General features: G+C 39.4%; 1 protein-coding gene across 1 annotated transcript in view; it reads left to right on the top strand.

Annotated features, from left to right (window-relative positions):
• b4galt1l (DP-Gal:betaGlcNAc beta 1,4- galactosyltransferase, polypeptide 1, like) overlaps positions 1-11,784 on the top strand; it is a 68,463-nt gene extending 56,679 nt beyond the window's left edge. Inside the window, exon 6 of the mRNA XM_078214169.1 lies at positions 2,848-11,784. Within this exon, the coding sequence (XP_078070295.1) occupies positions 2,848-2,995 (148 nt within the window). The 3' untranslated portion in view covers positions 2,996-11,784. The remainder of the gene's footprint in view (positions 1-2,847) is intronic.
• Positions 11,785-12,993: the final 1,209 nt, after the last annotated feature.

The raw sequence follows: 12,993 nt of genomic DNA on the forward strand, positions 1-12,993 counted from the left end.
CCTACTAATCCAGTATCAATTCTTGGCACGTCCTTCTAATACGTCTTTGAATGATTTACATGCAATGGCCACAGGGATTTTAGAGAAATCCACTTCATTTTCTCTTAACAAATAAATCCACACTGGTTTTCCTTAATAAACCTGCGTTTGTCCAAGTCACTATTAATTTTGTCTCAAATTGCTTCTGGAAGCTTCCCCACCACTGAAATTAAACTGGTTCGTAGTTGTTGGGCTTATCTGTTTGATCTATTTTGATCAAGGGTGTGACATTTGCAATTCTACAGTTCCCTTGATCTAGGAAGGATTGGAAAATTATAGCCAGTAACTCTGCAAATTCTACTTTCACTTCCTGCACTATCTTTGGTGGATTGTAAGTTAGCAAATGTATACATTTACAATCCACCAAGACCATTCCAGAAAGCCACCATTCCTATGGCTACCTCTTTTCAAACCCTTAGATTGTTGATCATTAGGTGCTGAGAAATTGCCAGCTCTATTTTAGAGCCTAAAGTTTTTCTGGTACTTCTCTGCTGATATTAATTACTTTAAGTTCCTTAGCTACCCTCTATTTCTGATGTTTTGTGTCCTCTGTGTGAAGACAAACATGTGTTCAAGGTCTCTGCCATTTTCTCATTCACCATGATAATTTCTCCCATCTTGTTCTCCTAAGGGGCCAATGTTTACTTTAGCTACTTTCCTTTTTATAAACTTGGAATAACTCCTGCAGTCTGTTTTTATAATCCTGGCTAGTTTACTCTAATGCATTTTTCATTCCTTTTTATCAAATATTTGGCCTTCTGCAGTTTTCCCAAACTCCCAATCCTCGGTTCTATTATTCCTTGCAACTTTAAGCCCCTTTTTAATCTAATACAATACTTCTCTAGCATGCACAGATGGATTTTTTTGCTAAATTTTTTGTATTTTTGTTGATTATCATGAATTATTTCTTTAAATGTTTCCTATTTACTGCCATACCTTTCAGCCTATTTATCAATCAACTTTATCAATGTAACTTTTGGCTTTTTGGGATTGGAGTATGTTGCTTTCCAACTTAATATGAAATTTAATTGTACCATTTTTCCAGGAATGCCTTGTATTAGGAGATTACTAATTTAACCTGCCTCATTGTAAATACCAGATCTAAAATAGCTTTATCTCAAGTTGGTTCCAATTATTGTTGTTCCTGGAAACTATTGCAGAATAATTTTACAAATTCATCTTCTAGATTATCTGTGCCAATTTGATTTGATTTGGCCTTTGATTATGAAGATTGAAGTCCCCACGATTATTATATTGCTGTTGTCACAAACTCCCAAGTATTTCTTGCATAATAGCTCTGTCTGATGGTATAACCACTGTTAGGGGCCAATAAACTACTCCCACCAATGTTTTCTGACCTTGATTATTCCTAACCTCCACCCGTTTCGGATTCTAGTTCCTTCGGAGCCAATATCCTCTTTCACTAATGTCCTTCTGCCATCCTTTGCTATGAAAGCTACTCCTATTCCATTTTGTCGGAGGTCCTCAAGAGGCGGCATGGTGGTGCAGTGCCAGGGACCTGGGTTCAATTCCGGTCTTGGTTGACTATGTGGAGTTTGCACATTCTCCCCGTGTCTGCATGGGTTTCCTCTGGGTACTCCAGTTTCCTCCCACACACCAAAGATGTGCGGGTGAGGTTGATTGGCCATCCTACATTGATCCTAGTGTCAGGGGGATTAGCAGGGTAAATATGTGGGGTTAGGGAATAGGGCCTGGGTGGGATTGTTGTCGGTGCAGGCTCAATGGGCAAATGGCTCCCTTCTATACTGTAGGGATTCTATGATTCTAAGAGGTTTCATTTGATATGTTGAGGGAAGCTGTCTGAGCGAGGAGTGAATGCAAAGTCCTAGGGTAAGATAGGAGTGTGTGCTCGAAGATTGCTTTTTACTTTTTCCTTTGAGAAATTCTGTTCCTTTTCAAATCTAGGAATTCCCAAAGGAATTTTTATTCTGAACTTTTTGCTTGTTGCAAACACATTACCAATTCAAAGCAAAACTTTTGTAATTTATGGAATTAGAAATTACGGTTCTTTCAACCACTAACCTGGCCATATCATTCTGTACCTCTTGCTTTGTTGTTAGCTAAACCCTTTTTTGTGTTGTCAACAATTTTAAAAATACAAAAGCCCAATTCTAAATTGTCTATATGCAGATCATGTAGTGAGCGTTGGAGTAAAGTCTTATTAAGCTTTCTTCAATCCTAGCAATAATAAATAAAAACAAAATGCTAGAAAAACTCAGCAGGTCTGGCACCATGTCTGGAGAAAGAGTTGACGTTTTGTGTCCATATATAGACTCAATGTTAACTGTGTTTCTCTCTCCACAGATGCTGTCAAACCTGCTGAATTTTTGTAGCATTTTGTGTTTCATTTCAGATTTCGAGCATCTGCAGTATTTTGCTTTTATTCCAGTTCTCGCCATATTGTTTGATGTAATTCAACCAGATTTCTGCCTATTTTGCCATACTTCCCCAATGGATTTTTCTAACAAGCCCCGTGAGATACCTTACCCGGTACCTTCTGAAAACCCAAACATATTGTATCTACTACATTCTTCATGCCTATCCGATTGGTCACATTTTCAAAATAGTTACATTTTTCAAATAGAATGTCCCTTTAATAATCCATGGCATTTCTTAATTATTCAATGAATTTCTTAATACTCAGAAAAATGAGGCTGTAAAAGAAAATTATCTGAACAGGATTACAGATTTTCCACTTGTGTGAATTTTAGAATGTATAAATTTTAATAACTAGTAATGAGACCGTAGTAACGTGCTAGTTGGTTATTCTGAAACCTTTGCTTACAGGTTTAACCGAATTGCTCGAACGAGACAAACAATGGAACATGATGGTTTAAATTCACTCAAGTATAAGGTCTTGGAGGTCAAGAAATATCCCTTGTACACTTACGTTGACGTGGATATTGGTGGGCCTGGAAGACCACCTTCAGGATAACCAAAGTGGTGAAGAACTTCCTGGGGGGGGAACAAAAATGTCAACTAAATCTCAGTTCTTAAATTCATGCTGCCTGCCATATGTGCCTTATTCAGTTAATTTCGTAAACTGCATTTCCCCTTTGTTTTCATCAAAGATGATATTGAAATCAAATTGCGACTGGGATTTCTTCGCCTGAATTCCAGGGATTTGAACGTCATGCATTTTCAAAATTGCATTCTTTTATATCACAAAACTATTTTTACATGCAGGTTTTTAAAATGATCTTCCATCATGTTTCCTCATCCATATTTGACTTTCAGACTCTCAGGAACTCTGCCACTTGTTCTACAAATGTTGCTTTTTTTTAAGTCATTCATCAGCGGAGACATCATTCGTTCTGGTTATGTGTTACTTTGCTGTCATGTGGATAGCCTTGGAAACATTGCTAACTTATTTGCAATCGTGATTTTTTTTTTCTTGCCTTCACTAATGCCTGGAAAATGTGTTGCCTGAAGTGAGATACAAGCCCAGTGGAAGCGAACTGTGCTGCCCAGTTGTCAATGGATTACATTTTACTGTTTGAATCTAGGAGGATTTGTTCTCTTCTAACAGTACAGTCTGTCCAACTTCAAATTTGAGGAATGACATCCCATCTGAATTCAGTATCCATTGTGAAATCCCATTGTTGTGAAGATGACATCAGCTCACTGGGGACTCTGACTCTTTTGTTAATGTCTAGATTAGATTGCTTATTTTTCTTTTGGTATATTCTCAGGATGTGAGCTGTCCTGTCAATGGCTCATCCCTAGTCCTGGTGGGCCTTCTCTTTGAATTATTGCAGTCCTTGTGGTTATGGTGCTCCTACAATAATGTTAGCTAGGATACTCCGGGATAGTGATCCAGCGACAACGAAAGTATGGTGATGTATAGCCATATTAGCGATGTGATTTGAAAGTGAATGTTTCGATAGGATTCAATTTTGTGTTTGCTGTCCCTGAAATGACTTCGTGTCAATATGAAAATGTTGGCTTATTTTCAGTAACACATTTGGAAAGCAAATGGAAGGGCTACATCCTGTTTGTTAGTCTGTTTGGCTGTAAACGATATATGTCAAATACTAATGGAAGGAGTTCAACGGAACTTGGCATACAGGAAGGGTATGGCCCAAGGAAAAACTGATTAGTTTCTGGCAAAGCTACAAATCTGTATCCTGTGAATGTTTTAAAAGTTTCCCATAACGTTGGGAAATTGAAAGAATTGAGTTTTTGTTTAGAATATTGTGGATTGTCTCAGCTGATGTGGTGCAATTTGTAACAGCTGTCAAAATGTGAACAGAGTATTCAGAGCAGGTTGTTAAAAATATTTTTTCAGCTTTGTAGTTACAGAGCATCAACCAGATGGGGAAGTCTCAAGGAAGATGCTAATTGTAATAAGTTTGAGTTAACAAAGTGTGGCGGAAGTATGCATTCTGCTGACTGTCCTCTTTACTCATTATGCCTGATTCCATCTGTCTCATGAATTCAAATACATGTAGACTGTGCGCATATATTTCATTCGCATACGCACAATGTGCAGACACTTGCACATCCCATACGCACTCCTTAAGAACTGAGACCTGGATTTTATGGTCACAAATTGGACAGGCACCTACATTTCTCCTCTCTCTCTCTCTCTCTCCCCATACACACACACCCCAACGTGAATGTAAAATACTGTGTGATGATGTTGGGTTGGTAATATGATGTCACCACGCCAGTCTCTGATATTACAGAAGGCAAGTGGGCGGAAAAATGGGAAGCCCACCTGCCATTTTAGGGGGAAAACCAATGAACATATTGAGCTTGCTAAATCGTCAACGATATGCAATTTTTCATTGTCTGATGCATTTTTTGGGTATTGATGGTAAAAGGTTTTTGGCGTGTTTTACAATAAGTATTAGATGGCGGCACAAGGGTGGAAGAATCAGCTTGTCAGTGGGACCGTGGCTGCAAGGGTGGCAGCACCGATATGATTTTAGACTTCATTTATTGACTTTTTTGAGCTTGCTATGACGAAAACAGCGAGACGTTAAGAGAATGGGACCTTTTAAATTTGTAGCCGTGACTGAGCTCCTGTTCATGACCTAGCCCCTCTGCCCAGACTCTCAGTTGGACACGGAGCCCCCTTCACACTGCTGGTTGGTCACCTTCCTGCCAGGCAGCCTCTCGTTAGCCATTAAACACTTGATTTGCGAAGCTGGGATAGAGCGAATGGGCCTCTCTCCATTCTGCCTCCACACACACTGCATGCATGCACGCACACACACAAATGTAGTCATACATTGCTTTTTCTTTATTTGTAAGCGAGATTGAATTGTTGCCACTTTTAGCCAAAGAATATGATTCAGGTGACATAATTTAGCAAGCTGTCTCAAACAAATATCTCCTTTGGTCCCACACTGAGTGTTGTCCAAGGCTTAAAGAGCAGAAGATTTAAAAAGGATGGACCTTGCATTGCCAGGGTAGTAGCAGAGGGCCTTGAGTGGGATTATCAGTCCAACACTGGATTATGGCCAAAGTACCATCAAGGGAGTTGCTAGCATTTTTGACTGTAGCCAAGCTGCAGCAGCTGTGCCAGAAAACAGGAATTTGTTACACGCCACTGCAGTTACTTCTGGAACCTTCTTCCAGAAAATTATATTGCGACTTTCCTGTTCAGAAGTTTAAATGCAGTTAACTGTTGATAGTGGACCATATCTTCTGTATAATGCCTTGTAGTTGTTTGCTGAACTTGAATGAAAGACGAACTTGGCAGTTGAGACAGTTCGCAATGGTAATGTGATATTTTTATTATTTCTGTACATGGCTGATCTCCCAATGTAGTGTCCCAATGAGGTCAGCTCATACTTGGAAATATCCGGGCTTGTATTGTCTGGCGTTTTTGATCGCCTTGGCCATTTACTTGATTGGTTGTCAGCCTGCACACTGCTCTTCAGGATTCCTTCATTCTATATTTGTGGTAACCATTTTTTTATAGACAGAAGGAACTTGCCAAAACTGTACTTGTTCCTCAGGATGCTTTATGTTGGGTTTTCCTTAGCTACTGGGAACCAAGGATGCAGAGAAATCTGAGTTAAACTAATACATGTAGGCTGGGGTTAATACTGAAACCTTATTTCATGAGTGAATAATGGGACTGTAATGATGCAAGCTTGCAGACTTCGTCAGGAACACAGAAGGCTCCTTAACAAGGAAAAGCTGTACAGAGGCTGACAATCTCCCCAGCTGTCCACCGGCTGGCCCAGTCCCTACATGTCAATGACATGCCTTCTAGATTCCTTCTGCCTAAGGGAAATCTCCACTCCTGGGGAGATTACCCACTCCCATTCTAATTGGTCCCTGAAGACAGATGACCCTCTTCTGCTGTGTTGCCTTTTAAAGGGACAATCACCACAGGGCTTACCTGGGTATTTGTAAAATGGTCTTATCATTTAAACCACTTGTAGATTTTGGGTCTTTTGTCATGCTTAGGTTCTTGACCCTATCTTCCGGTTGTCAACTGCAACAGATGGTGCAATTGCTTGTGATTGCACTTGGTATAAAACAGGCTGCATCGACTATCTTTGAGCTTTAGTCCGCGAAGAATCATAGAGGTGACAGAAGGGGGCCGATCAATTCATTGGAATGAATTTTAACTTGGGATTTGGGGGCGGGGAAATGATGGATCCTATCTCAAGTTTAGAATGCAGGGAGTCTGTAAGGGGAACCCAACCTGCCTCCTACCGGTTTTGAATGGAGGTAGCTTGAGGAGTAGGTGAGTAAGTTGCTTGCACAAAGGTTGGAGATTTTAATATTCTTAATTTTAACAGTCACAGGTGTCTCAGGGAACCGGCAGCTTAAAGTTGGGAAGAAGGGTTGCGTCCGTGAGGTAAATACCTTTACAGCATTGCTTGTGGGACAGGAGGAGCAGGAATGTTTTTTCCAGCCCACCAAGCCACCCTGTGGCAACACCGACCAGCAAGATTTCTGCTCCCCTAAAACCTTTGCACCCTGACCCCCATCAGCAATGTTGTCTGCTCATCCCCCAGACCTAAGTGGCAGAGTCAGATGCTTCCATTTGTTTCTACTTAAAATGTTGTTGCAAGCAATTTGGAGCAGTGAAACTTTGTAAAATGTAGAATTGATACCAGAACTCGTGAGCAGCCAGTCTCAGCTGTGAAGAGTGGAGGATAGTGTGGAGCAGAATCAGATTGGAATCTGCAAGAAAGCTGTTCTCCCACTTCCTAAAATGCAACAAAGAGGGAGGATATTTCATAGGCAACAAATGAGCAGTGAGGAAATAAAGCATGTTACCACTTATGCAGACATGGGCATTCGGAATAATATTTAACTATTTCTAAACTGTTTAATGAAAAACCTGAAGTTTTCAAACATGAACCATTTGCTATGTTTATGCTGAGTTTGAGGTAAATAAGAAGAGAAGAAATCTTTGCAATCTACTGAGCCAATTCCAAGAGTGAAAATGTGCCACGTTTTATTTTGCAATCACTCCTTTTCACAAAAACATTTCTGAGCTTCCACTTAAAGTTACAGGCACCTTTCCCTCCATAACTTCTTGGACAATCCATCCCACATATTCACCGCCCTGTGCATTAGTTAAACCTAAGCTTTCTGAGCTTTAGTCTATGCCCCTGGTTACAGTTTGTAGTTGTGCTCAGTATTTTATACGTGCCTTATTTTTGTAAACCTTAATAAGCTTCCTTCCTGAATTGTCCTTCCTTCAGTATAACATTGCTGGTTTCCTCAGTAGCTGAAGTTTTTAATTTCTGCCATCAATTTATTTGCATTTAATAAGAACAAAAGAAATAGAAGCCAGAGTAGGCTATTTGGTCTTTTAAGGCTGTTCTGCCATTCAGTAAGATCATGGTCAATCTTCTACCTCAACTCCACTTACTCTCACTATTCCTTATTCTCCTTAATCCCTTTAGAACCCCAAATTCTATCAACCTCTGAATGTACTCAGCAACTGGGCATCCACAGCTGTCTGGGCTGGAGAATTCCAAAGATTCACAATCCTTTGAAGAAATTTTTCCTCAAGTCAGTCCTAATCCACTGACCCATTTATTCAGAGACTGTGACACATGCACTAGATTCTCAAGCCTCTTTAAAGCCAGGATGTCTCCAATCTAATTTGGTGTACGCAGCCCCGTATAATGTTTCTAACACTGATTTATGAGACCCTAGTTTTTTTTTTCCACATGAGAAGATACGTGCACCTAGAAGATGATGGTGCAGAAGTCCCAGTAGAGATGGTGTAAGTGGGGCCAGGTATTCAATCTGGGCAGAGCCCCTGTTCTGTTGCTTGTAGATATTAAAATGACAATGAATTTTCGGTACAGCAAGACAATATAACTGGTTCCACCTGCGAAAGATTCATGTTACATGACTCCTGGCTTTGACAAAGGGTGTGTATCCTTTTGTCTGGATCCTGAAATTGTTAACTATTCAAACCATTAAGACTTGAGAGGTTGTGGGGTCCTTTGCCGGAGCAGACAAATAACCCTGGTTGGCCAGGTCTCGTTTATAAAATGCAGATGGCCTTTGTATAGTTTTCTTTGAATTTGGTCTCTGCAGGCCACATGACCTTAATACCTCTTCAGTGATACCGAGTGCAAGTTTCTATGATACTGCCATGCTAGCTCCTTTTGTTTGAGAGTCTCAATTTGATATACCATCAGCCATTTTTAAAAGGTCTTTCTCCAGTTTTTAACATTTTAGAAATTAGCCAGGAGGGTATCTATATATATTTTATACAAATATATAGTGCGAGATCTTAGTCTGCTGACGATTAGGAAATAATGCCATTTCCTCTAAACTTTGACACAGGAATTGGGTGGTTATCGACCTCGATCTCCCATTAACAATGGCAGCCTTGTGATCCTCCTGGGATCTCACTGTTCCCCTGAACCTTTCATATTCCTTCACCTTAATCTCATCTTGGATTTCTTCCTATATTTTTCTGTCCATGATCTACCCTTGGATTTCTGGTTGAGGAACATTCCCCTTATTTATCCTCTGCTACTTTCCCTCTTCCCGCTGCAATATATTTTATTTTCTCAGTATGTTTGAAGTATTTCATTCCTATGTACAACATCTCATGTAACTATGGGGTGAATTTTCTCCCAGCTTCTGCACCTTTTTGCTACAATGTCAGTGGCATCAGCCTGAAAATTCACCCCTATGTTTTTTTAGGGTGGGGAAAGGTAGCTGAGAAGAGCAATCCAGAATATTGGGACTTTAGCAAAGGAAAACAGATGGCTAACCTCTTGTCTTACCTCCAGTGACCTCTTAGACTTTTGCGGATTCGCTGTTCAAATTGAGGAAAGTTCCAACAGTTTCCCTCTTCATATTTTGCACAGCTCTGCAATCAGTCTGAGCTACTTGCCTATTCTTGTTTTCCTGTTGCAGACTGCCTTAATTGTCACAGTCCATATTCTTAGTTGCCTTTAATTCTGTCTTCAGGCTTCTTGGTTGGCCTTTTAGTGTAATTTTACCACAATATTTTGTATGGTGTGTTGTCAAAAAGGGATCACTGTTTTATGAACATTTTTGAGCAAATGAGAAGATTGATTGTAGTGTTAGAGTTGTTTCACTGAATGAAGAAATGCTGCCTTGTTTCACGGTAAGTTTATTATTTAACTATCTTTTTATGAAAAAATACTATCCTTTCAAACTTGCTCGTCTGTTGCTAATTTGGAGAGCATGCATGTGCTGAATTTTTGTGTACCTTTTGTGCTTTGAAAAGACTAATTCAAAGTCAACAGCCATTTTGTGATGTACAAATATTGCTAATTTTACCAGTTAATATCTACTGTACATCAGATTTTAAAGTCTGATTCACTGAGGGAAATAATTTGACTGAAAACTTCTCACTTTCATAGAGTGAGAGATAATCAGATTTCAAATGGTCTTTGTGATCTTCAAATGCCCCAAATGAGTTTGCAGTCAGATGAAGAATGACTGTGCTTTGGGAGTGGAATTCTTGTCACCCTGATGTCAAATAGTGACTTGTCAGATGCAAAGAAGAATTCTCTACATTATCCTGCTGCGAGAGCATGTTCAGTCTAACTATGTTTTACAAAGAACAACTTCAGTGCAATAATTATTTATACTGTGGTCATTTGTATTTTGTATTGAATCATTTTGAAATACAATTTGTTTGCAAGAGGGTGTGTTCGTACATAATTTGACTTTTGAGTCCAATACTGTCCATCTTAAAAACAAACTCCGTATAATTGGTTTTTAAAAATACTAGCTGTTGGAAAAAAAATCAACGTTTATTAGATCTTTGATATCAGTTAACTTGTTTTTATTGGGCTTCCTATGATCAGTAGAATGTTATAATGAATAATTGCCTCAATTTGTATAAAATTCTTAATGAAGAGCTCTGATTTTGGAGAAACAAAGCATGTAGTACTACTGTACAACGAGGCTTTTTTTATTTAAACATTTCCCAGGGTGTCGCTCCTGTTAATTTGCATTATGCTACAGCGGTGATTTATTACCCTGCTGCTTGATTCAGCAACTGTGTCCACGATGTTACAAGCTCCAATTGTGAAGTCATTCAGACAATTTGTTTTAAGTAGCTCAAAGTTCATTCGAGGACAGGGGAACAAACAGGGATGATGATTTCTCGTACGAATGGTTAATTTGATCAGTATCAATGTTTGTATTTTTCACAAGCCTGCACCCACTCTAATCATCTTTTCTTACCCCCTCCTCTATTCTGTTGCCATCTCCCTAGTGCATGCATCAATGCTTTCTTCAACCAGTGCATGTGCAAGCATTCAGAAATTTGTATTTCTAGCACCATGAACCGACGTTGTGTATTAAGGTGTAAGATTAAACAATGCAGATAGATTTGCATGTGGAAAAAAAACTTGTTAACCATGATTACTCTGCTGTATTCTCTGTTCCCTTTTCTATCCTATTCCGCTTTCTCCATTCTGGTGAAGGACAGAATTTGTGCTCTGCAGTGCTTTACTCTGAACAAAAACTGTGCCTTGTTGTCTAGAGAATCATGTATGAACTATAGGGATACAGTTGTTCTAATGATTTATGGATCTGGATAGTGACAGCCAAATGTGTTAAAGTTATCCTTTAATGATTCATCATTGCACACCCAGCACAGATGCATCAATCAGTGCAATTATCCTTTAAATCGAGAAATCTATGTCGGGGCAGCAATTACCTGACATTTCATCCTCCTTCAGGCAGAACTTCAGGAGGTTAATAGTCTCTCTTTGACAGCAGTGTCAGATCTTCCATGGTGTCCCATTGTTATCCTAGTTGGAAGGTGAATAAAAATTAATATAAAGCCCATTTTGTCCAAACACCCACCCGCCATTGCTATGTATTAATTATTTGGCTGTTTTGTTGTGTCTCACCCAACTTTGCTGGCTGTTGAACTCTTTGCTGTTATCTTTCTTGCTTTCACGGATGAATGGCATCATTATTCCTCCCCTCCCCTTTCCTTTAAAACCAATCCTATAGCTGTTCTGTGTTCCATTAGTCTTTTTTTTCAGGCTAGAGCTGTGAATACCATGGAAGTATAAAATTGAAGTCAATTGATGTTTACAATCAGTTTTGCAAACACCTGCACTTTGGAATTGAATATGCAAATTATTTTTATTTGAAAAATGCTTGTGGGTTTCAACTTACCCTTTTCAAGAAGGACCAAAGTACACAATTAGCATAAATTTTATTAAAAAAAAGAATCTACCAGCGTTTGTAAATGCATGTTCAATTGTAAATAAATAAATGTTTTTAACTGAATTAAGTTTATCTGTCTTTGTTTTGTTTTGAAAACGAATGTCACAGTTATTGCTTCAAATAAGCATGCATTTTGAGGCAGTGCTGCACTGTTAGACATGCTGGCTGGGTGGATAGCTCATTAATATCTTAAACTTTGATCAAATCACCCCCTAAATTGAATAACTTCTGGTGAGTGCTTCTCTCCGAATTAAACCCTTTGAGTTGGAATCCAGGTATCATTTCCAGTAATTCTATTCCGAAGTTGTGGTGCCCAAAACTTTTGACGGCTGCAGCATGACTTCTATCCTTTTAGTATTGCAGTCCTCTAGTTATAAAGTTTAGCATTTCATTAGCCTTTTTGATCACTTTCTGTGCCTGAACATGACATTTACAGATATTGAAATCCATTTTCCAATGCTATTAATAGTCATAGAGGTATACACACAGAATAGTTTAACAACTATTCTCATCCCATTTTCCAGCACTTGGCATATAGCTTGTATTCCTCAGCATTACAAGTTCACATCTAAATACTTGTTAAATATTGAAGGTCTCTGCCTCCACCACCCTTTCAGGCAAACTCCCACCGCCCTTTGGGTGAAAAAGCTTTTCCTCATCCCCTCTAAACCTTCTGCCCCTTACCTTAAATCTATACCCCTAGTCATTGATCCCTTCACCAAGGGGAAAGGTTTCTTCCTGTTTACTCTGTCCCTCAATTTTATACATCTCAATCAGGTCCCTCCTCAATCTCCTCTACTCCAAGAAAAACAACCCCAGTCTATCCAATCTCTCTTCATAACAAACACTCTAGTCCAGGCAACATCCTGGTAAATCTACACCCTGTCCAGTCTTACTACATCCCTCCTATAATGTGGATTCCAGAACACACAACATTCTAGCTGTGGCCTAACCAACATTTTATACAGTTCCAGCATGACCTCCTTGCTCTCAAAACTCTCTGCCTCGGCTAATAAAGGCAAGTATACCACATCCCACCTTAACCACTTTATCCACCTGTCCTATGACCTTAAGTGACCAGTGTACATGGACATCAAGGCCCCCCCGCATCCTCGGTGTTGGTAATCTTATGCTTCCAACTACATTTTATGCCATGCTGTGGATCTTCACATCATCAGCAAACTTCTGTGGCTTTCTAATCCTGCATCTAGGTTGTTGATGAAGTATGGTGAATAGTTGAGGGACAGATCCTGAAGGACACCATTA

The sequence above is a fragment of the Mustelus asterias genome, chromosome 6 (genome assembly GCF_964213995.1).
Source record: "Mustelus asterias chromosome 6, sMusAst1.hap1.1, whole genome shotgun sequence".
Lineage (NCBI taxonomy): Eukaryota > Metazoa > Chordata > Chondrichthyes > Carcharhiniformes > Triakidae > Mustelus > Mustelus asterias.